General features: G+C 46.1%; 1 protein-coding gene across 1 annotated transcript in view; it reads left to right on the top strand.

The window, feature by feature from the left end:
- Positions 1-23,357, top strand: part of crppa (CDP-L-ribitol pyrophosphorylase A) — a 202,785-nt gene that overhangs the window by 71,929 nt on the left and 107,499 nt on the right. The window contains exon 3 of the mRNA XM_041183983.1: positions 6,660-6,809. Coding sequence (XP_041039917.1) covers positions 6,660-6,809 — 150 coding nt within the window. The remainder of the gene's footprint in view (positions 1-6,659; positions 6,810-23,357) is intronic.

Genomic DNA, 23,357 nt, shown 5'->3' with positions numbered 1-23,357 from the left:
TTTGTCGCATTGTGACTGAGAGCTGTTTCCCGTTTCGCGGCGGAGTCCCGGCTTTTTGCGCTACTTTTGGCTGACTGTTCCCACCCGATCAGGAGCATGACATCATTTTGTGCCCTTTCAATCCCTTTCAATGCTTTCCATTGCAAGCGCTATTTCTAATGCTTTCTTAAAATAAACATTCACTTCAGCCAGCAATCTTCTCTGAATAGCATCTTTCTGCACGCCACATACTAAACAATCTCTGAGCATGTCATTTAGGGTTTCACCGAAATCACGATATTCTGTTAGTTGCTTTAATTTCGCCATTTAGGTAGCAATTGTCTCACCTGGCGCTCTATTCCGTGAATTGAACCTGAACCTCTGTATTGTGACTAAGGACTTGGGTTAAAAATGTCCCTTAACGAGGTCTACTAATTCACTGAAAGTCTTTGAATCTGGGAAACTGGGGGCCATCAAGCTCTCTGCTTTTCTTCCCTCATAATTTTGTTTGTTTGAAAGAAGAACGCAAGACATTCTATGTATTAAGACCGATAGCCTGTGGCTGGCTCAAAGGGTTTGTTTCAGTCAAACTGTGGCATTTCGGATGATTATACCTTCTGTTATTTTTAACGAACTTAGATACTCACAATCGTGGGGTGAGATACAACACCAAATCTGATTTACCCTCATCGCCAGTTTGTTATAGAGTTGATCTTCAGACAACTTTTCTTAGTGGAAACATTTAACTTTATTTACAAGACAGCAGTAGCAACTACACATGTCTGCCAAACTCCATAACTAAAGAAGAACCCTCATGTAGAGGTTCCCTGCGCTGCTTACACATTGGTTTACACAGATCATGTGACCTTACAGCACAGGATTATTCTTAAAGCTACAGTCCAATATTTCCCAAAACTATAATTACTACAGCCACATTTTAGAGTTTCGAGTGCATGATCTATAATGACACTTCAATGCATATTGGGGGAAACCACTGTTGGATGCTACCTTTCAGATGAGGGGTGGAATTTTCCTTGCCCGTTGGCAGCAGGCATGTTTGGCAGTATGAGCTGACAACATGGCGTGAATGCCAAAAATTGGCTTCATGACCAGTTTGCAGTCATCCGCTCTGCCTTTCAATAGTGTGCTGTGTTTCCCGCCGTTGGAAACCTTATTGTAATACATCTGCATTTCATTAAAAGGCCAACCCACCAAAATCATTCCCCCACACTGGATTATCCATCTGCATCGGTGGGGGGCGGGGGGGGGGGGGGGTGGGCACAAGCACGGTGGTGCACAAGTGTGATGTACAGAAGTTCCGGCTTATGCCTGGGCCTTGCTCACATTGCGGACATCCGAGGAGCAGAAGATGCTGGAGCCTGACAGGAATGGGATCCTAGGGGAATGTCCATGTCATGCTGGGTGGATTCTCATGGACATGGGTCCGCCATGAAGCCACTCACGGAAGGTGGAAAGTCACCATTTAGGGCCTGCTCACAATGCATGATGGTCTATGGGTGGAGAGGATGGTCCAGCTGTGTTTGGTAGAGGAAGATGTACCCGAGGGGAGGTGGGAGAAGAAGGTTTAGGGGATCGACTGGGAGAGGAAGAGGTGTCATGGCAGTGTGAGGTAGGAAGCAGGGGAATGAAGGTAGCAGGGGCGGGTGAGGTCAGGAGAGAGGAGGGACTATGGTGGGGAGGGGGGGTAATGGGGGAGAAGACGTCAACTGAGGAGGTTGGTGTAAGGGGGTGGAAGGTGGATGGGAAGGAGCCCAGAGAGGGGAAGGAGCCTGGGGGACAGAAGGACTAAGGGTGGTGGAAGGAGTCGGGAAGGGGTAAGGCTGGAGGAAGTAGGTGCGTCTTTAGGAGTCAGGAAGGGGGAAGGACTAAGCTGGTGCGGGATTCAGGGTGTAGTCCGGGAGTGTTGGGGAAGGACTAAGGTGGGGGGACTTCTGGGTTGGGGGGGGGAGTGCCAAGGAGTTATGGGGGAGAGGATTTGGGGGTGGGGGTAGGAGTTTGTGGGGGGGGGGATCGGGATGTTCAGGTGAACATGCAAGGGAGGGCTTTGATGAGTCCATGACTGCCTCCTGAGGAGCGAACTGAGGGTTGGAATGGTATGAGGGAATGGTGAGAATGACCGAGGGCAGAGTGAGGCGGTAGGGTGGGACTGTGAGGGTGCAATGGTATCAGTAGAAGAGATGGCAAGGGTGGTTGGTGGGGACTCGGAGGCAGACACGGACCTTGGGGGTGGGAAGGAGGAGGCCGAGGAGGTTAATGTGGATGTGGGGTGGGATTTTCAGGAGGGAAGAGAATCTACATGTTTACCTGGATATCCCTGAAAGAAAAGGTTTGTGGCTGGTAGGACGTGGAGAGAAGGTGAAAGGTGATGCTGGGGTAGGGGGGCAACAGTGATGGGGGAAGAAAATGAGGGAGGGGAAAGGACGGGGAGTGCAAAAAAATCTGTAGCACGACCATGCTTGCCAAATCAAAACTGAAATGTGAGTAGTGGTGGGTGATATCAGGTGCTGCATGGGTATATGATCAATGGGTGGGTGGAGATGTAGGTCAGCTCAGATGGTCCACTGAAGGTGAACCCCAGCAGACAACATTCAAAATGCTCAGGACATTGAGACAAGTTTGATGCCAGAAGGATCTGCAGGCGTGGGAGAGTGCTTGCCTGAGGCTCCGAAAAACCCTGTGCCATGATCACAGATCCTATCCCTGAATTACTATGGACATATTGAACTTTTAAGTAGGACGTGCTTTTTTTTAACAAAAAGGGACATATAAGCAAAAGCTGGCTAGGACTGTAAGTTAACCACTTGCTGGAAAATTCCTATATGGATTACTTGACCAACTATTTTAGAGAGAACAGAATGTCGCACCTAAAAGGTATGATATGACATACTTCAGTCAGAAGCACTTCAAAGGAAAGGATACAATGCAAACTGAACTGTTATCTCCTGTGGTTGCAGAGATAATGGAAAATGATTGTCATTTCAGCCAAAACCACCAGCTGTTGAATTATATTCCAGAGTGAACATGAACTGAGTTGAAAAGAAAACACATTTGGATGAAAGACATGTTTGTTTTCCCCTTCTGGGAAAGGGGCTTAAAAAAGCCAACTGCAACCCTAGTTCTTTGTACTAGTCTGGTGTTCTGTTCTGGTGTGTGTGTGCTGTGAAGGTCACAGATGAAGAACACCAACTGGGCACTTGCAGGTAGAAAAAAATCTTTCTCTCTGATTGCTGGATTTCACAAGTCAGCAAAGCCACAGTTGAAATGGAAACAGGACAACAACTTTCAGCTAACCTGCAGAACCAAGAATCTCCAACCCAACTGCTCAACTGCCAAAATCTGCGCTACCGGAATCACCCCAACTTAATGGCTGCTCGTGGACAAGCCAAAGGACTGATTTTTATTTCTCATTCCTAATCTGTGTATGCATGTTGCATTTTTATTATTTTTCCTCACGTTGTAACTAGTAAACTGCCTGGTTAAATTAACTCCTTTTAAAACAAATACATTTGGACTTTTCTTTATTTATTTATGGGATTTGGGATTTATTGCCTATCCCCAGTTCAATTGCCCTTGTTCAGAGGTCATTTTTGAGTCTTCAGAGGTCATTTAAGAGTCAGCCAGATTGCCATGAGTCTGGAATCACATAGGCTAAACCAGGTAAGGATGGCAAATTTTTCCTTCCCTAAGTGACAATCGACAATGGTTTCACAGTCATTACTAGACTTTTAATTACAAATTTTTATTGGATTCACATTTCACCATTTACCGTGGTGGGACTTGAACCTGGGTCCCAAGAGCATTACCCTGGATTATTCAGATTACCAGTTTAGTGACAATATCACTACACCACCACCTCCCTCACTAGGAAAAGGTATCCACGTGGGAAGGGACCCTTTTTAAACTAACTTTGTTGTGCCCAACCAAGGGGGTAAATAAAGAAGGGGAGCCAGTTCATTCCTTCTCACCCGGGATCATAACAATTTAGGGTACCTTGTCCGGGGACTGGTCATAACACCTGCCACAAACACACTTCTCCCTCCAGAATCACTTATTGGCTGGCTATATGCAGTTGAACTGCTGGTGCGGGGCACTGCGAAACCTGTCAAGGAAGCTGAAAGATACCTTTAAACATTATTCAGTGAAAGTGCATATATTTCCAGATTGTAAAGTGACAATATGTGCAACCAATTGTGAGCAGAATTTCTTAACTTTCAAATGCATTAGACTTCTAGTTGCTGCTCTGACATCTGCAGCAGGTGCCGAGAGAGTCTGTGCAGTGGTTCGCCCTGTTACCTCTGTTACCTTCGACAGGGGACCTGTGGAGAGCAGACGCCTTGGGGACCCCAGCTTTCTTTGGCTGTCCTCCTGTGGGCCAGCTGATCTCTCTGCAGTGACAAGAGGATGAGGCTGAGGGGGTCACACTCAAAGGGGACTCAGAGGGAGTGAACAGCTTCTGAGATTCCTGAGTGGATGACTCAGGGCTGTCCAGCTGCCACTCCTCCTCCCTTCAGTTGGTCGAGGGCCCTGGCCTGACTCATTGAGGGGAAGGAGCACTAGGGGGGGGATGTTAAGGGCCCTGTTTCTCTTTTGCGTTGCCACTGTAGAAACTCACTCATGGCTATCATGTTGGAGTGCAGGTCTGCACACACCTCTGCATTCTGCAGGACCAGGGTCTCCATAACCTCTGCCATCATCCGCATGGAGATCTCCATACGCTTACATGTGGACATCTCTTCATCAGGAAGCAGGCAGATGTACTCCTCCGACTTGCATGCCACTCAGTTGAGGGCTTCCAACAGCTCTGCGTAATGCTCCCCTGCCTTCTGCTGACTCTCCAGGATGAGTTGGAAGGCCAAATCCAGAGGCTGGTTATCTGTCTCGGACCTCATAGATGCCTCTTTCCCAGCAGTCCTCCGAGCGCTGGGAAGCTCGGCCGAATTTGCCTCCTGCTGCGGATACGTGTCTGTGCGGCGACCAGCAGACTGTGAACCTGAGCCTGCTGTAGATCTTGGTCCACCGAGGTGTGTGTCTCTGCACTGGTGGAGGGCGTGGGTAAGTGTTGTGACGGGTTTTCCAGGCTGCTTAATTCCAGCTCTTCAGTGGAGGAGGTGAATGGAACTGAGAGACTGACAGCTGAGGATGTTGGTGGCTTGGCAGAGCTCCCTGTGAACCAGTGTAGAGATAATTAGCACATGGCAACACAGTCAAAAGCAGGAGAGAGAGAGAGAGAGAGCACTCACGTTTGTGTTGAGAGAGGGATGATGTGGTGCAGGATCCTCACAAGTATGTTCGCTGCCAACCTTATCACCACCACAGGCACGGTCCACACCCTCACCAGTCGGCGTGATGGCATACTCCTCAAAGTGAATGAGGCCCCCCCCCCCCCCCCCCCCCCCCCCCCCCCCCCCCCCCCCGCCTGGGACCTCCCCCTGCTGTTGTGAGCCGGCTTCTCCTGCATGAAAACAAATCAAGAGAGTGGGAGAACAGGACACGTGGCACTGCATGGAATGTCTGTGTGTTGTGTAGAGACATGGACAGGACGAGGACTCGAGCTCCAGACGATATGAGTGTGAGGAAGATGTGAGGGTGTGTGTGAGAGTTAGTGGTGCTGTCCCTTGAGGTGTGAGATCTCTGTGGATGTGTGATGGGCTTGTGAGTGAGAGTTGAGAGTGACGAGAAGAGTATATTACCCTGACAGAATGGATGAGACCATTCATCCTGTTGCAGCACTGGGTAGCTGTCCTCTTTTGCAGATGCTGACCACTGCTGCCGCTGCCTCCCATGCTGGACTAGTGATTTTGCTGCCCCTCCTGCGGCCAGAGTGGGAGTAGAAGACATCATGGCGGGCCTCCACTGCGTCCAAAATGTGCTCAAGGGATACGTCACTAAACCAGGGAGCTGCAGTCTTCTTGCTTTTCGGTGCCATGTCTTCCGTGCAGCAGTCCTGGGCTGGAAGGACTGAGAGGTGTCTGCGTGGCTGCACTTTAAATATCGTGCCCAGGATGATGAATTGGCGTGGCGGGCGAATGAGAGCCCACCCATCATCAAAATGGCATGTCTTCTGGGAATGCATAATTAATGAGACGGGATTAGCGCGAAAACCCGCCGTTGCAGCCGGCAGGAAAAACGCTCTTTTTCCGGCCTACTACTGCACTTAGTGCAAATCTAGAATAATTCTGCCTGAGATGTTCAATCAAGACCTGTTCTACCCACAGAGGTGGATACAAAAGATTCCATAGCAGTATTTGAAGTAGAGCAGGAGTGCACATGACAGCTTTGTGCATACTCTCAACCAATTTTATCTAATGTGTATTGCATTTTCATTTCAGCTGTACTCTATTCAATCTTTAATACTTTTATGATATCAGATATAATTACAGCAGTAGTCGATTTTGAATAAAAAGCATTACTGAATGAAACAATCCTTTTGTTCAACTATTCAAGCATGTTATAAAATGTGTATACAGATACACATTGAAATTCATATTTTCTATGATAATGTGTGCAATATATAAAAATTTTTAATTTCCTGATACATGTTTTATTTCAATCCATAAAATTGAGTGATTGGTGGCACTTCATAGCGTCCATTCACTGTCTGTCCATTCCTTTCATCCGTTAAGAAAATGCATTATAAGGTTGTATCTCTTTGTTTTCAGGCAGCAGGGTCTATCAGGCCGCTTGTTTCTACTGTTGTTGCAACAAACCCAGAAGGCTATCTTGATCACTCACTGGAACGTGCCAAATACAGGGCAAGTGAAATGCCCCAAGCCTTCACATTTGATATCATTTACAGAGCTTATCAGCAGGTAAAATCCTTCCAGCTCATCTTGTTTCTGATATTCTGTGAGAACACTTCGTGGAGTGAATGATTGTGTTATGTCAGTTATTGTGTGTATATTTTTTTGTTTATGTGTGTACTCTTTTTTTGGGGACTTTTTCTATGTTAAGCTGCTCTTTATTATTGCCAGTTTTTATCAGTTTACAGTAAGTCTGGCTTTTCGGGTAATGGTATAACTACATTGGAAAGGCTTCCCATTGTTATTGTGATTTCTTTGCATCTGTCATTTTCAGTAGAAAGATATGCTGAAAGGCTGAGGTGTCTAGATTGAATAGGAGGAGTCTTGAGTGGAGTATTAATGCAAGCACAGAGTTACACCGAATACCTGGTTTCTGTGCTGTATGTTCTATGTAATTCTATACATACAGGCTGGACTGAAGGCATTAATTCTCCTGCACAGAGGGAATCCATCACTGCAGAGTAGGGAATGCCAGCAGAGCTGCAGTGGGAAAGATACCGCAGCATTAGAAGGGGGAGGATCAACAATCAAAGGGAGCAGAAGCATCCTGAATACTACCTGAAGATTTTCTAAAGCCAAGCTCCGAATGAGCACAAATCTCATATCATTGCAGAGATGGGACAGCCATGTCTTCTGCCTCTTTTAGTTTTTTTTCCGTATTGTGACAGTATATGCCACCCATCTTCTGTTTCATGGGATCAGTGTCTCTGCAATCAGAAGGTAAGGATTGGGCTAATTTGCCTAGCCTTGCCCGCCACCATTACCCAAATACAGGAAATGGTTATGGGATGGGTGGCGACATCCCTGCAGAATAGAAGAGAAAAGGCAAGGATCCAATGGAAGGCCTCACAAACACAACTACCTCCACTGCCAATATAAAGTTCTACTTTGGATGTTATTTCAAAGGGAAGTCTATTGTTCTCCACACTTGTAGCTTTTATCCCATTCTCAAAAGAAGAATTGAAAATATCAAAGAAAAGAGAATAGAATTTAATAATTTATTCGTGTCCACACAAAAATGTCCTAATCTATTCTCTACATCTATACTTTCCCTTGATGACTATGTAACGTGTATGTGATCTACTGCTTGAAGTCACACTGACATAATACTCATGATTGGCTGGAATAACTATGGGGGCAGAAAGAGATGGATGCACAGAATTTTATGGTGCCCAGTGCTCTGGTTCAGAGGCTCCAGATTGCTGTGAAATAGCTAGGATCATATGTGGCATGCAATGTAACCACTGCCTGCCTGTCCTTATTTTCTCAATCAGTTATGGGGCCTGACCTTAGTGAAAGAATGTGTAGCCATCTTGTGGAGAACCATCTCATTGACCTTCTTAGTAGCCACACCACTGGTGCTGGGCAAAGCAACTGGACACCTGATTGTCTCAAGGCACTAATCATCTTCTCTGGGATTCCAGTTGCTGGGCTGACGCTGAGCTGGCAGGGAATTCTAGACACAACGTTCATTTGATATGTATTAATGACCTGGGCTTGGGTATAGTGAGATTAGAATTAGGAGAAATTATAACAAAAACATTGGCGTCTCAGTCATGTAGATTATCTTTCACTTACAAGTAGCTCAGCAAAGAAGCACAGGCTGCGCAGTTTGGTATTTTGTTTTGTTCCGGATGTGTTGCAAAATAACTAGCAACATATTATGATTCTGTTCTGCAACAGTTTTTAAAGACATGTAGTAGAAGCAAATGCTTTTTGGCCTAACCAGCAGCTGACTGCCTGTTAAGAAATTTGCTGATGAAGAGGTTTTGCTGAAAGAGGCAGCATTTGGATGAAATTGTTGGCAAGCAAGTTATTAATTTGTGGAGACTGTTTTTCTTGTACTGTGCCTATTTATTTAGGAGCTGTCTTCTCTGATATATTTTTTGAAATCTCACCGTGACGGGCCGCATCTGGCCCCTGGGCCAGGGGTTCCCCACCCCGTTTTAAAAGATCCCTTGGAAGTCCCAAAGCAATGACTCAGTGGGAATTGTCTGGGAAGTTTGAACTTCCGATGGGCAATTCCCCGTGTCCCTGGGAAAGAGTCGGAGTTAGAGTCAGAGACTTCGGATACTTCCGACTTCCTTACCTGGATAGTTACCTGGGAAATGTTAGACAGATTAAAACTTAGTCTAACACCTGGGTAACTATACAACTGTCATCCCCAACTCCTCCCTGACTACCCCCTCCCAGACTCCTCCCTGATCAGCCCTGACTACAGTTAACCACCCGACTCCCCCCGACCCTGGCCTGACAGCCCCCCATGTCCCGACTCCCTCCCTGACCATTTGAAACCTTCCCAACCCAAATGACCCACCACCCGACTAATCTCTGACTCCCCCCGACCTGACCTGATCCAACCTCACCCCCGATGCCGTCGGGCTGACCTGACTAGCCCCCACAACCCAATACCCTGACTCCCATTGGACCCCCCCAGATCCAACCTGACCCAGCCTCATCCCCAATTCTCTCCCTGATCTGACCTGACTACCCTTCCCCCCCGCCACCCGGATTCCATCCCCACCCAACCTGACCTGAACTGTCCCCAACACCCCCGGACCCTCGGACTTCCCCCCCACCCCTCCTCCCATAACCCTCTGACTCCCATCCCTGACCTTCTGACCTGACCTGACCTCACCACCCTACCCACCTACCGCCCTACCCCCTCCCCGCTTACCCACTCAGCCCCTTAATCATTTACTTTCTCTCCATTGCTTTTCAAAGAAGCTTGGGACATTTGAATTTTACTTACCAGAATACGGCAGCTAGTGCCATTAATTGCCTTTCACTGTGACAATCACTGGAGATTTCTTCCTCCAGCTCCTAGCTAAGCAGTTTTTAAAAAAATTCTTCATGGTTGTGGATATCGCTGGCCAGGCCAGCATTTATTGCCCATCGCTAATTGCCCTTGAGAAAGTGGTGCGAATTCTCTCCCCTGCTCCTTTTGAAGATTCCTGCGCTGTCTGAATTCTGCAGGAAGACCGCACAGAAAAACCCGAGGAAGGTAGATATGTATTTCTTTGTCTGTTCAGGGTTGGAACTGAAGATTTAGGCCAATATCACGATCTTGGTAGGGAACGTTAACATTTAAAGAGAAATTTGAACACCCAGTATTTATGAAAGAACTATGCCACAACCAAACTTAATTGTATATGAAAAAGCTTAAAGAAAGCAAGTTCTATTAAATTAATGCTATGGTTTATAACTTTGTATGCTATGAATCCTGTTTTACTTTTACTTCCCTTCAAGAGTTCCCTTATCTTATAAAGCCCTGAAGATTTATTCACTTCTTCAGGAACCAACCCAAATTTATGCCACAGCCCTCCAGAATTCACTTTGGTTTTTTCCTCAGTTTCTCAGTCAGTCACTTAGTCTTCCACAGCTCTTTCTGTCAGTGAGGATTCCATTGCCTTTTGGACAGACTGATTGCTTTTTCCTTTCGAAGCTAACTGTTCAAGCTGACTGCTTTCTGCCGCAAGGCTAATTGCCTTTTACTGTGAGGGTCACTGGAGATTTCTTCCTCCAGCTCCTAGCTAAGCAGTTCTTAAAAAATTTCTTCACAGGATGTGGATGTCGCTGGCTAGGCCAGCATTTATTGCTAATTTCTGTTGAGAAAGTGGTGGTGTGCCACCTTCTTGAACAGCTGCAGTTCATATGGTGTAGGTACACCCACAATGCTGATAGGAAGAGAGTTCCAGATTTGACCCAGAGACAGTAAAGGAATGGCGATATAGTTCCAAGTCAGGATTGTGTGTGGATTGGAGGGGAACTTGCAGATGCCCTTGTCCTTCTAGGTGGTAGAGGTCACAGGTTTGGAAGGTGATGTTGAAGAAGTCTTGGTGACTTTCTGCAGTGTATCTTGTAGGTGATACACACTGCTGCCACTGCATCGGTGGTGGAGGGAGTGAATGTTTGTGGCTGGGGTGCCAATCAAGCTTCTTGAGTGTGTTGGAGCTGCAAGTGAGAGTATTCCATCACATTCCTGACTTGTGCCTTGTAGATGGTGGACAGGCTTTGGGGAGTCATGAGGTCAGTTACTCACCACAGAATTCCCAGCTTCTGATTTGCTCTTGTAGCCACAGTATTTATATGGTTAGTGCAGTTCAGTTTCTGGTCAATGGTAACCCCCCAGGATGTTGATAATGAGGGGTCTCAGTGATGGTAATGCCATTGAATGTCAAGGAACGATGGTTAGATTCTCTCTTATTGGAGATTATCATTGCCTGGCATTTGTATGACTTGCCACTTATCAGCCTCAGCCTGAATGTTGTCCACATCTTGCTTCACATGAACATGAACTGCTTCAGTATGTGAGGAGTTGCAAATGGTGCAATCATCCACGAATATCCCCACCTTTAACCTGATGGAGGGATGGTCATCGATGAAACAACTGAAGATGGTTGGGCCTAGGACACTACCCTGAGGACCAAGGCTGTAGTGAGGTCAGGAGCTGAGTGGCCCTGGAGGATCCATGCTGAGTGTCCGTGAGCAGGTGATTCCTGAGTAAGTGCCACTTGATAGCACTGTCAACAACGCCTTCTATCACTTTGCTGATGATCAAATGTGGACTGATGGGGCTGTAATTGGCCAGGTTCTATTTGTCCTGCTCTTTGTCAACACGATATAACTGGGCAATTTTCCACATTGCTGGATAGATGCCAGTGTTGGAGCTGTACTAGAACAGAAAATCTTCCAGCTTTGTTTTTCCCCTCACAAATTCCAAGAGCTGCATCCTCCACAAGATCAAATCTGCATCCTCCACAAGATCAAATCTGCATCCTCCACAAGATCAAACCTGCAATTGCTCTCTGTGTGAAACACCCAGATAAATTAAACAGAAGAACATGCTGTGCCCCACAGCTCATCTCTACGGCAACAGGGCATGTTTTGGGATGTTCCGAAACAGAAATGCAAGCTAATTATGTTTTACCCCAACACAACTCTTTGATTTTGTGCCCCACATGAGTAATTTATATCTCTAATGGACATGATTGCCCTCTCTCCTGACTTGGGGTCCATCAAGAAACTCATGTTTACTATGGCTTTTAGCTTTTCCATCTGGAAACTACATACGCAATTTAAATATTTTATTGAGACAAGGGCAGACTCTCTGGCTCCATTACAAGCCCAGAGATGGGTCATTCATTGTTTAAGTTTTTTCTACCAACTCTGACCTTATAAGATAAACACAGGTTACCTTTCAACTATACCATAGGCTTATTTGATTTGCAGTCACATTAGTGTTATTTATTAGTTTCTTAATCAGATATTTCCATTTACCTTACGTTTAACATTTTAATTCCAAAAACTAAAAATTACCTCTAAAATCTTAATATAGACCATGACCTAGATGATTATGACAATCAGAAATAGGAGCAGGAAGAGACCATACAGCCTTCAAGCCTGCTGCTTGATTCAGTAAATCATTGCTGATATTCAACCTAAACTCCACTTTTCTTGCTGAACCCTATATCCCTTAATTTCCTTAGATTCCAAAAATCTGTTGATCTTAGTCTTGGATATACCAACCTACTGAATATTTATAACCCTGTGGGGTACAGAATTCCAAAGATTCACACCCTCCGAGAGAAGAAATTCCTCCTCATCTCAGTCCTAAATGGCCAAACTAAGGAGACTATGGCTCCTAGTTCGAGACTCTCTAGCCAGGGGGAATGGCCTCTCAGTGTCTACTGAGTCAAGCCCTCTCAGAATCTTATATGTTTCAGATCAAGCACATCTCATTCTTTTAAGCGTCAGCCAAGTTAAGCCTAGTCTACTCAATCTTTCCTTGTAAGGTAGCCCTCGAACCCCAGAATCAATCTAGTAAACCTTTGTTGAATTCCCTTTAAAGCAAGTACATCCTTCCTTAGGTACAGTGACCAAAACTGTACATAATACTTCAGGTGTAGTCTCCAGAGCCCTGCACAATTGCAACAAGACATTTTTACTTTTATTCTCCAATGTTCCCCACTCCACCTTCCACCCTACCCCTTGTAATAACAAGTCAGGAATGCGGTGGAATACGCAGCTCCAAAAACACCCAAAAAGCTCATCACCATCTGGGGCAAATCAGCCTGTTTGATTGGCACCTCATCCACCACCTTAAACATTCACTGTCTCCTCCACCAGTGTACAGTGGCAGCAGTGTGCACCATCTACAGATGCATTGCAACAATTCACCAAGGGTCCTTCGTCAGCACTTTCCAAACCTGCAAACTGCACTGCCTGATGGACAAGGGCAGCAGATACATAGGAACACTATCACCTCCAAATCATGTAGCATCCAGACTTGGAACTATGTTGCCATTCCTTCATTGTCGCCGGATCAAAATCCTAGAACTCCCTAACAGTACTGTGGGCGTATCTACACCACATGTACTGCAACGGCTCAAGAAGGATACTTACCATCATCACCTTTCAGGCAATTAGAGAAGGGCAATAAATGCTGGCCTAATCAGTGATGCACATTTCCCAAGAACAAATAAAAAAGTGATAAAATAGAAGAAAAGAGAGAAACGTAAACTTTTCCACATTTTGATTAATATTTGCAGAATATTTCATATGGGAATTAAATTTAGAAATAAATAAATAAAGGACTCACGCTTGTATAGTATATTTTACATCCTTAGGACTTATCGAAGTACCTTACAACAAATAAATTACATTTGAAATGCTATCATTGCAGTATTGTGACAAACCTGGCAGCGAACTTGCACACAGTAAAGTCCTGCAAATAGTAAATGAGATGAAAAACCAATTAATCATGCCTCTGATATGTTTTTTTAAAAATTCATTAGCAGGCAGTGCATGTCCCTGGTAGGGGAAGAATTATTGTCCATCTCTTGTTCTGAGAAGCTGGTTGGGCTTTATATTTGAACCGCCACAGTCCATGTTGAGGTCAGAATGTTGACCAGGACCGTAGTATAATCCTAAAATCTTACTATGGCTTATCATGCCTGTGTTGGCTCTTGGAAAATGCTGATGAATTTAGTTTCACACCCGAGCTTTTGCCCCATAACTGTGCAAATTTTCCACTTCTGTTGACGGCGGGCCTGTTGGGCGGCGTGAGCGGACAATATGGTGAAAAGGCCGAAAATTGGTTTTACACCATTGTGAAACCAGTTAGTGATCGTCCGCTCCGTCCGTCAGTGGCTGGCCATGTTTCCTCCCATCCAACGTCGAGAACTTAATTTTACTGCATTTGCATCTCATCATTGTGCCCGCAAGCCAAAATCATCCCCCATGTCAAAGTTACCCCCATGTCAGCGTAACTTCAGATTGGCGTGATTTACGACTGCCTTTAAGGAGAACTCAGAGATGAGTGCACACAACCTTGCACAGTGCAGTGCTCGTGAGGATCGCAGGTAGGACATCAAGGAAGAAGTGCCGTGCATTCAAGGCAGGGGACAGGCAAGTCGCTTCTTCCCGGCTGGCTTTCAGTGTGTTGCCAGGAAAAGGACTGCAGTGCGGGTGCGGCTGGGGTGGGGTGGGGAGGAAGAGGGGGGCGGGGCCAAGGCAGCACAGATCGAAGGAAGTACACAAGCACGTGCCGGGGGGGAGGGTAAGAGAAGCGGCCATGCACTTGGAAAAGCTTGTCAAAAGTGAGCATTCTGCTGCAGCTGAGACCGTTCAGCAGTGGCTCCATTGATATGCTTGGAGTCGGGCCTCTGAAGCATTTCTGCCCACACAAGCAATGCAAAAGCATGAAAATGCCACCAAATGGTCTAGAACCTTTCACCTCTTGGGCGGAGACTGCAAGTTAGTGTTAGTTTTAGGGGGTTACAAAACAATTGGATGACTGGGCAAGATGTAGAATCCCCTTGCAAAAGGTGGCCATGGCACGGTCACTGATGGAGGCGTTCCAGCCCTTTGCAATGTCTTCATTAAAGTATGGACCCGTTTCTCTCATGGTTCAAGCTAACAGTGCAGCCTTGCAGTGCAGGTTAGGAGAATGCCTGCGCCTGAGCTGAGAGCGCAGCATGCAGTCGAGTGGCCAAAGCTGCCGTAGTCGGTCAAGTGGAGTGGTGCAGAGGTGGGTTGGGTTTCGGGCTAGCATGAGGCGCACTATACACTGGCCATCCAACTGATAGCTAGCACTCTACAGCATGCTAAAGGGACATCGAGATGCAGCCAGAGCTGGAGACTTAACCAAAAGAGGCCCTTAGGAGATATATGCTAATCCATGCATCACTTTCTTTGATCCTGCTGAAGGAGAACATCAGGATCATGGAACTTGGTGATCTAGCTGTGTGCCTCATGGCTTTCATGGAGTAGAGAAGAAGGAGAACAGTGTGACGGAGGCGCCTGACTCTCCAAAGGGAGGAGCATCTGAAGATGAAGGGGCAGCAGGGCCTGCTGTGCATGCAGCTGAAGATCCACAGCGAGCCATCACTCTATAGGATCTATAGACGGCACCTGGCTTTCCTACAGATGACCGAGGACCAGTGTCGCCGAACTCTGTGCATGTTTAGGGAACCGGTCAGTCACATCTGCCACCTGCTGCCGGATTTAGCACCACGGGGACTTGGAGGGCATGCAAGCGAACGCAGCACTCAATTTTTATGGTAGTGGCTCCTTCCATCTTCGTGAAGGCCCAGAACTTTGTGCACTTTGACTGGTATCAGGCAAGCCAAGAAGCAAGAGCCCTGGGATTTGCAGCGATCTCTGTTTTGGTGCAGAGTGCCATCGATTGCACTTATGTTATGATCCCAGCTGATGTTACTACTGGACTAGTCCAATTCCAGGGTAGAATCCAGTTTGATAGATCCTAACTTTTATTTTTTGTTTAGAAATGTGGTGGGTAGCTACTGAACAGAGTAACAGGAGTGAGTTGAGGAACTTTTAACAAAAGAATAAAATGTTTATTAAACAAGAAAAGATGAACTACATTACAATACAGCTTCACCCACATCTATACCTTTACAGATATACAGATTCATAAGGATAACACAAGTTACAAAAGTTATTTTATACTCTAAGTACACAGTCCATGTAAACCAATAGGTGACCTGTGGTCAGGCACACCACACTCTGAAACCTGTTAACAAATGCCACTCCAAACAGATGCTATGGATCTCTCATCAACTCCCCCCCCAGACACTAGTCACACTATGAGCCAACCTGTCTCACTGAGCTCTATCTTCCACACTCACTCTGGAATCATCTCCCAAAGGACACTTTTTCTCTGATGTCTTCCATAAGGGTCCACCTCCAGAGTTTTGAACTCTCTTTCTGATGCTCGTCTCCCCTGGATCACCGCGTGCATTCAAGCTTCGCCTTCCGAGCATTTGGCCTCTCTGATACTCAGCCATGCCAACAGAACACCACTGCTTCTTGTACCCGTAGTAAAGAGTTATAGACCATCAGCTGTTTCCTTGGATTTTCTGGCTTCTCGCAAGCCTTTTTTGCTTTAAGTCTGCTTCTTACAGCTTTCTTCTCTTTAATTTGGAATTTTTCCCTCTGCTCCTTGCTTTCACTTCCATTGGGTCTTGTTCCAGATTCCTGTCCTTGTCCTTAGACTTAACTTAAAGGGCTTTATGGGACTTTCTCCTTTTTCTTTAGGACCTGCTCCCGCAGTTTTCCCTCCAAGTAGACTGCTGACAACTTGGTATTTCCCTTGAGATCCAGAACTCACTTGACATTCACTGTTACTTTAACTTTAGAGCAACTCATCCAAGATTCTTAGACAAAAACAGAATTACCTGGAAAAACTCAGCAGATCTGGCAGCATCGGCGGAGAAGAAAAGAGTTGAAGTTTCGAGTCCTCATGACCCTTCGACAGAACTTGAGTGAATCCAAGAAAGGGGTGAAATATAAGCTGGTTTAAGGTGCGTGGGGGGGGGTGTTTGGGTGGGGGGAGAGAAGTGGAGGGGGTTGGTGTGGTTGTAGGGACAAACAAGCTGTAATAGAAGCAGATCATCAAAAGATGTCACAGACAACAGAACAAAAGAACACATAGGTGTTAAAGTTGGTGATATTATCTAAACGAATGTGCTAATTAAGAATGGATGGTAGGACACTCAATGTATAGCTCTAGTGGGGATGGGGGGAGCATAAAAGATTTAAAAATATTTAAAAATAATGGAAATAGGTGGGAAAAGAAAAATCTATATAATTTATTGGAAAAAACAAAAGGAAGGGGGAAGAAACAGAAAGGGGGTGGGGATGGAGGAGGGAGCTCAAGACCTAAAGTTGTTGAATTCAATATTCAGTCCGGAAGGCTGTAAAGTGCCTAGTCGGAAGATGAGGTGCTGTTCCTCCAGTTTGTGTTGGGCTTCACTGGAACAATGCAGCAAGCCAAAGACAGACATGTGGGCAAGAGAGCAGGGTGGAGTGTTAAAATGGCAAGCGACAGGGAGGTTTGGGTCATTCTGCGGACGGACCGCAGGTGTTCTGTAAAGCGGTCGCCCAGTTTACGTTTGGTCTCTCCAATGTAGAGGAGACCACATTGGGAGCAACGAATGCAGTAGACTAAGTTGGGGGAAATGCAAGTGAAATGCTGCTTCACTTGAAAGGAGTGTTTGGGCCCTTGGACGGTGAGGAGAGAAGAAGTGAAGGGGCAGGTGTTACATCTTTTGCGTGGGCATGGGGTGGTGCCATAGGAGGGGGTTGAGGAGTAGGGGGTGATGGAGGAGTGGACCAGGGTGTCCCGGAGGGAGCGATCCCTATGGAATGCCGATAGGGGGGGGGGTGAAGGGAAGATGTGTTTGGTGGTGGCATCATGCTGGAGTTGGTGGAAATGGCGGAGGATGATCCTTTGAATGCGAAGGCTGGTGGGGTGGTAAGTGAGGACAAGGGGGACCCTATCATGTTTCTGGGAGGGAGGAGAAGGCGTGAGGGCGGATGCGCGGGAGATGGGCCGGACACGGTTGAGGGCCCTGTCAACGACCGTGGGTGAAAAACCTCGGTTAAGGAAGAAGGAGGACATGTCAGAGGAACTGTTTTTGAAGGTAGCATCATCGGAACAGATGCGACGGAGGCGAAGGAACTGAGAGAATGGGATGGAGTCCTTACAGGAAGCGGGGTGTGAGAAGCTGTAGTCGAGGTGACTGTGTGAGTCGGTGGGTTTGTAATGGATATTGGTGGACAGTCTATCACCAGAGATTGAGACAGAGAGGTCAAGGAAGGGAAGGGAAGTGTCAGAGATGGACCACGTGAAAATGATGGAGGGGTGGGGATTGGAAGCAAAATTAATAAATTTTTCCAAGTCCCGACGAGAGCATGAAGCAGCACCAAAGTAATCATCGATGTACCGGAGAAAGAGTTGTGGAAGGTGGCCGGAGTAGGACTGGAACAAGGAATGTTCCACATACCCCATAAAGAGACAGGCATAGCTGGGGCCCATGCGGGTACCCATAGCCACACCTTTTATTTGGAGGAAGTGAGAGGAGTTGAAGGAGAAGTTGTTCAGTGTGAGAACAAGTTCAGCCAGAGGGAGGAGAGTAGTGGTGGATGGGGATTGTTCGGGCCTCTGTTCGAGGAAGAAGCTAAGGGCCCTCAGACCATCCTGGTGGGGGATGGAAGTGTAGAGGGATTGGACGTCCATGGTGAAGAGGAAGCGGTTGGGGCCAGGGAACTGGAAATTGTTGATGTGACGTAAGGTGTCAGAGGAATCAGGGATGTAGGTGGGAAGGGACTGGACAAGGGGAGAGATTAGACTTATTTTCCTCAGCATCTGCTAGTATGTCGAGCTAGAGAGAGGCTTAAATGGCTTCCTTTACCTTAGAGCATAATGACTGAACTCAAACTTCTTTTCTGTTTCTCTGCCTCTCTTTTGCTAAGCATCTGTCCAGTTTTTCTATCTTGTGTTTGTTTTAACTTCCCTTTAAGAGTTGTAAAACCTCATTAAAATGCAGGCATCAGTTAAAGTGAAACCAACACTCAAGCTCCACTTTTTGTTAACACACGAATACAGGAACACAACTTAAACTTAAAGTTAAAACTCATTCCAAACACCCACATACACAGATATAACTTAGTTAAACTATCTCTAGTTCCTAACAATATTTAAACTGCATCCGTGCACACAGTTTAAAAAAAAAAATTGTTCATGGGATGTGGGCATCTCCAGCTCAGCCAGCATTTATTGCCAATCCCCAACTGCATTTGTTCAGAGGGCATTTTAAGAGTCAGGAGTTACATGTAGGTCAGGACAGCAGATTTCCTTCCCTAAAGGACATTAGTGAACCAGATGGGATTTTATGACAATCGGCAATGGTTTCACAGTCATCGTTACACTTTTTAATTCCAGATTTTTGATTGGATTCACAATCCACCATCTGCCATGGTGGGATTCAAACCCAGATCCCCACAGCATTATCCTTGGGTTTCTGGCCCTGTGGCAATACCACTATTCCACCTCATCCCCTTACACTGCTTGCAACCCAGGACTACTCCAGTGAACACATGGCCCTGAAAGCCAAGAAGAGAGCAGAGCCACCCACCCCCCCCCACCCGATTCAGTGATGCATCCCAGAAACACCTCTTGCATGCCTTGGAGGCCTGCTGCAATGTCCTCTATTGCCGCTGTCGCTGCAGGAGGTCCATCAGTCTCACCACTCCAGCTTGGGAGCTGATGGCAGAGGTGGTCGGTGCTAATGCTGCACATAAGATGTTGGCCATCCAGTACAGAAAAAGGATGCTGCTGCCTCTTCATCTTGAGGGAGGTGCTCCTCCCTTTGCTGAACCAGGCGCCTCTGCTGCTTTCTTCTTCTTCTTTGCTGGTCTCTGTAAGGCATGAGGCATACCGCTAAATCACCAGGCTCCATGATCCTGATGTTCTCCTCCCGCCGGATGAAAGAGAGATGCGTGGGTTAGCATATGTGTCCTAAGATCCTCTCTTGGTTAAGTCTGAAGGCCTCCTTCACCGCTGCAGAAGAGTGCTGGTCACCACTTGGATGGCCAGTATGTAGTGCGCTCATTGGCTGTCTGAAACCCAACCCACCTCCACCCTACTCCACGTGGCTGATTGGCGGCAGCTTCGGCCACTGGACTGCATGCTGTGCTCTTAGCTAAGGCGCAGGCTTCCTCCTAACCCGCATTGTTAGCTTGAACCATGAGGGATACTGATCCACACCTGAATAAAGACATTGCAAGGGGCTGAGTGGCTGCACCAGTGACTGTGCCATGGCCACCTTTCGCAAGGGGATTGTACAACTTGCCGAGTCGGCCAATTGCTCTGCTGCCCCCTAAAACACATAGTAATTGGCAGTCTGCGTCCGTGGTGGAAAAGTTCTGGAGCATTTGTGGCACATTCATGCTTTTGCATTGTTTGAGTGGGCAGAAAAGTTTCAGAGGCCGAACTACAAGTATGTCAATGGAGCTGCTGCTGAAAGGTCTCATCTGTGAAAGAATGTTCACTTTTGATAAGCTTTTCCAAGCGTGTGGCCGCTTCCCTCACTCTCCCTTCCCCCATTCCCTGGCATGTACCTGAGTCTTTCCCTCAACCTGTCTGCATGCTGTCTTAAAGCCATCCACTAGGTCTGACCCATACTGGAGCCCTTGCCCTGGCATCGGTCTGAAAGCCAGGCAGGAAAAAGTGACTTGCCTGTGTCCCCTGTGAATGTGCGGCACCTAATCCCTGATGTGCAGTGGACAATACTCGCGAGTGCTGTGCAAGGTTGTGTGCGCTCACTTCCGAGTTCCTCCTGAAGTTCAGGTTGCCAGGTGCATGCCTTTTAAAGGCAGTCATGAAGTATGCCATTTTGAAGTCACACCGACGTGGGCGGAAAATTTGACATGGGGGGGATGATTTAGTTGAGAGGGGCTTGTAATTAGATGCAAATGTATTAAAATGACATTCCCAACATCTGGAGGCAGTTCGGATGATCACAAAATGCTTTCATGACAGTTTTTGGCCTTCTTGCTATATTGTCGGTCTCCTCCCCCCTTGCTGCCATGATGCCAAAAGGGCCAGAAAATTCCAGTTGAAGACTTGTTACATAAATTACTGTATATTCAGTAGTTATGATCAGCCTGCTGTAGCCTGATGTATCATATTTGAATTGAAGAGAATTGTGAATCAGGCCTATATGTGTGTACTCTTCTGATATACAGTTTTATAAAAAGGTGAGAGCAACTGCTTTTATTTTCTGCCTGCTTGTGAATTTTTGCAGAAGAGGGAGACACTTTTGTTTGGCAAAATGGAAAGGGACAGATCAAATTTTGAGGTTAGATTAAATAATATGCCTTTTATTCTAAAGGTTGGGGCTCTATTATTTCAAGTAACTGAAACCTTCAGAGACCATAAAATGTAACTGTCATTTTCTTGAATGATAGCTGTGATATGTAGCAGTGACTTAAAGAAAAGTCTGTGGACGTGGAAAGAAAACAAAAAGATCATTGGAAACAGAGCTGCCTTTTGACTAGAGAGAGTGTGTAATTTATAGATCTTGTTTCAGATAGAAATCCAGCTCCTACTAACACATGATTAATCATTAATCCTATACCCAATAGCATTTTTATTCCATAAAGAACAATGTTGACTTTGAATAACTTAAATCTAAGCAGAATGTTTTTTTTATTTATTTGTTCACAAGGTGTTGGCATCACAGCATTTATTGCCCATTCCTAATTGACCTTGAGAAGATGGTGGTGAACTGCAGCCTTGAACAACTGCAGTCCATGTGGTGTAGGTACACCCACAGTGCTGTTAGGAAGCGAGTTCCAGAATTTTGACCCAGTGATAGTGAAGCAAAAGCGATATAGTTCCAAGTCAGGATGGTGTGTGGCTTGGAGGGGAACTTGCAGGTCGTAGTGTTCTCATGCAACTGCTGCCCTTTTCCTTCTAGGTTACAATTCGAATGAAGTGTTGTTTCTTCACCTAAAATACAATCTATAGCACAAGAACAATGAGCCCTATCAGTTTCCCCAATCTTGGAGAGGGATGTATAAATGATTGATTGGACTCCTCCACCCCCCCCCCGCCATTTCCTTCCTTATCCAACTTAGTGAAGCATACCACATGGCGTGGTAACCAAGGAATCAGTTATGAATTCACAAGAATTTCCAACAGCTAGGGTGGACTATCTTATCTACCTGATCAATAAGGGTAGCACATTGGGCAGGCAAAAATAAAAGGAAAATAACTATCAGAATCCTAGCTAGGCCCAATGACACAACCAAAAGTATATATTTGATGCTTGGAAACGAGAACAGTTCCATGACATGATGGGAAAGGATTTAAATTGTTGATGAGCAAAATACTGGTTTGGATATTTGGCCAAAGGCACAATCCACACTGTTTTGAGGTCTGGAAACCTAGAAGAATGGGTTTCCTGAATGTCCTGCAGTTTTAACACCAGGGTTCCTTTAAATTTTTTTCTGTCCATTTCCTGTCCAGACTTGCAGGCTAGAGGCCTATTTAGCAGGGAGCCTTCAAGGCAAGGTTGCAGCTGAGGAGAGCAGGTAGCCTGGTGCTGGGTAGAAGAGATCGCAGGGCATGGGTCCCAGTAGCAGGGGGATTCTTGAGCTGTGATGCTGTGATTTGAATTTATATTTTGCATTCTGATCATGTGTAGCATAATTCTCAGGATGCGTAACCATTCAGTAGCAAAATTGTTGGAATACTTTCCTTTAGCTTCAGGAATTTCTTCTCAGTTATTTTTCACAATTATGTCAAGAATAACTAAAGGGATAATTTGACAAACCTTATTGAGGGAAAGATTTGTTTGTGTGTTTTTCTGAATGGAGAGGCTGACTGCGTGTGAGAGAGACAAAAAAGAGGATCTTTAAGTTCCACAAATTTTAGAAAATGCCTATACCTGACTGATCAGATAAATCAGTTAAACAGAGAGAGAGAGAGACAGAGGCTGGAGTTTTAACAGCCCTTGGGCTAGGAGATGGGAGGAGTCATAAAATGGCACTGGGAGGCATTGGGTGGAAAGCCCGATGCCTTATCACCACTATGAGATATCCCTAAAAGCAGGAATAAACTGGAGTTGGGCAGCCAATTAATTCAATTAAATGGCCAATTAATGCCTGCTTTACACCACTGCTAGTATTTACTGGCATCAGCACAACCTCTGCCATGTGGAGAGACCAGCCAGGCTCATTGAGGTAGCCTCCCAGTGGCTTCTAGGTGAGGCGTAGTTTCCTTTCCTTTCTGGTCATTTCATGTTCATGATCATTCCAGTGGAGGATACTCCTCCAACTGCCAGGGGTTATCTGCCTGGCCCAGTACATTAGAAGAATTTCTTCCCTGCCCTTCGAGGGCACGTCAACATGGAGGTATCCTCACCCTCTCCCTGCAGCCTCAGTAACGGCCACCTCTATCGATATCACTGTTGGGCTACCAGCCCTCTGGTTGGGCTGGTAGCCATGAGAAGCAGGCCACCATCCTCAATTGGACAATGGTCCAGTGGTGGCAGCCTCTTAATTGGCTGCTGCTGGTAAAATTGCCCTGATGGTCCCGATATCTTCCTAGGGAGCTGGCAGAGAACACCCCCCTTTCCTGAAGTAAAATTCAGCCCAGAGTGTCTTTCTTCATTGTAATTTCACTTCATTTTACAGAAAGTTGAATTTTGAAGCAAATATCCTCTGGCTTTCAGCTAATTAGCA

The sequence above is a fragment of the Carcharodon carcharias genome, chromosome 3 (genome assembly GCF_017639515.1).
Source record: "Carcharodon carcharias isolate sCarCar2 chromosome 3, sCarCar2.pri, whole genome shotgun sequence".
NCBI lineage: Eukaryota > Metazoa > Chordata > Chondrichthyes > Lamniformes > Lamnidae > Carcharodon > Carcharodon carcharias.
This window is presented reverse-complemented; position numbering and strand designations above follow the sequence as displayed.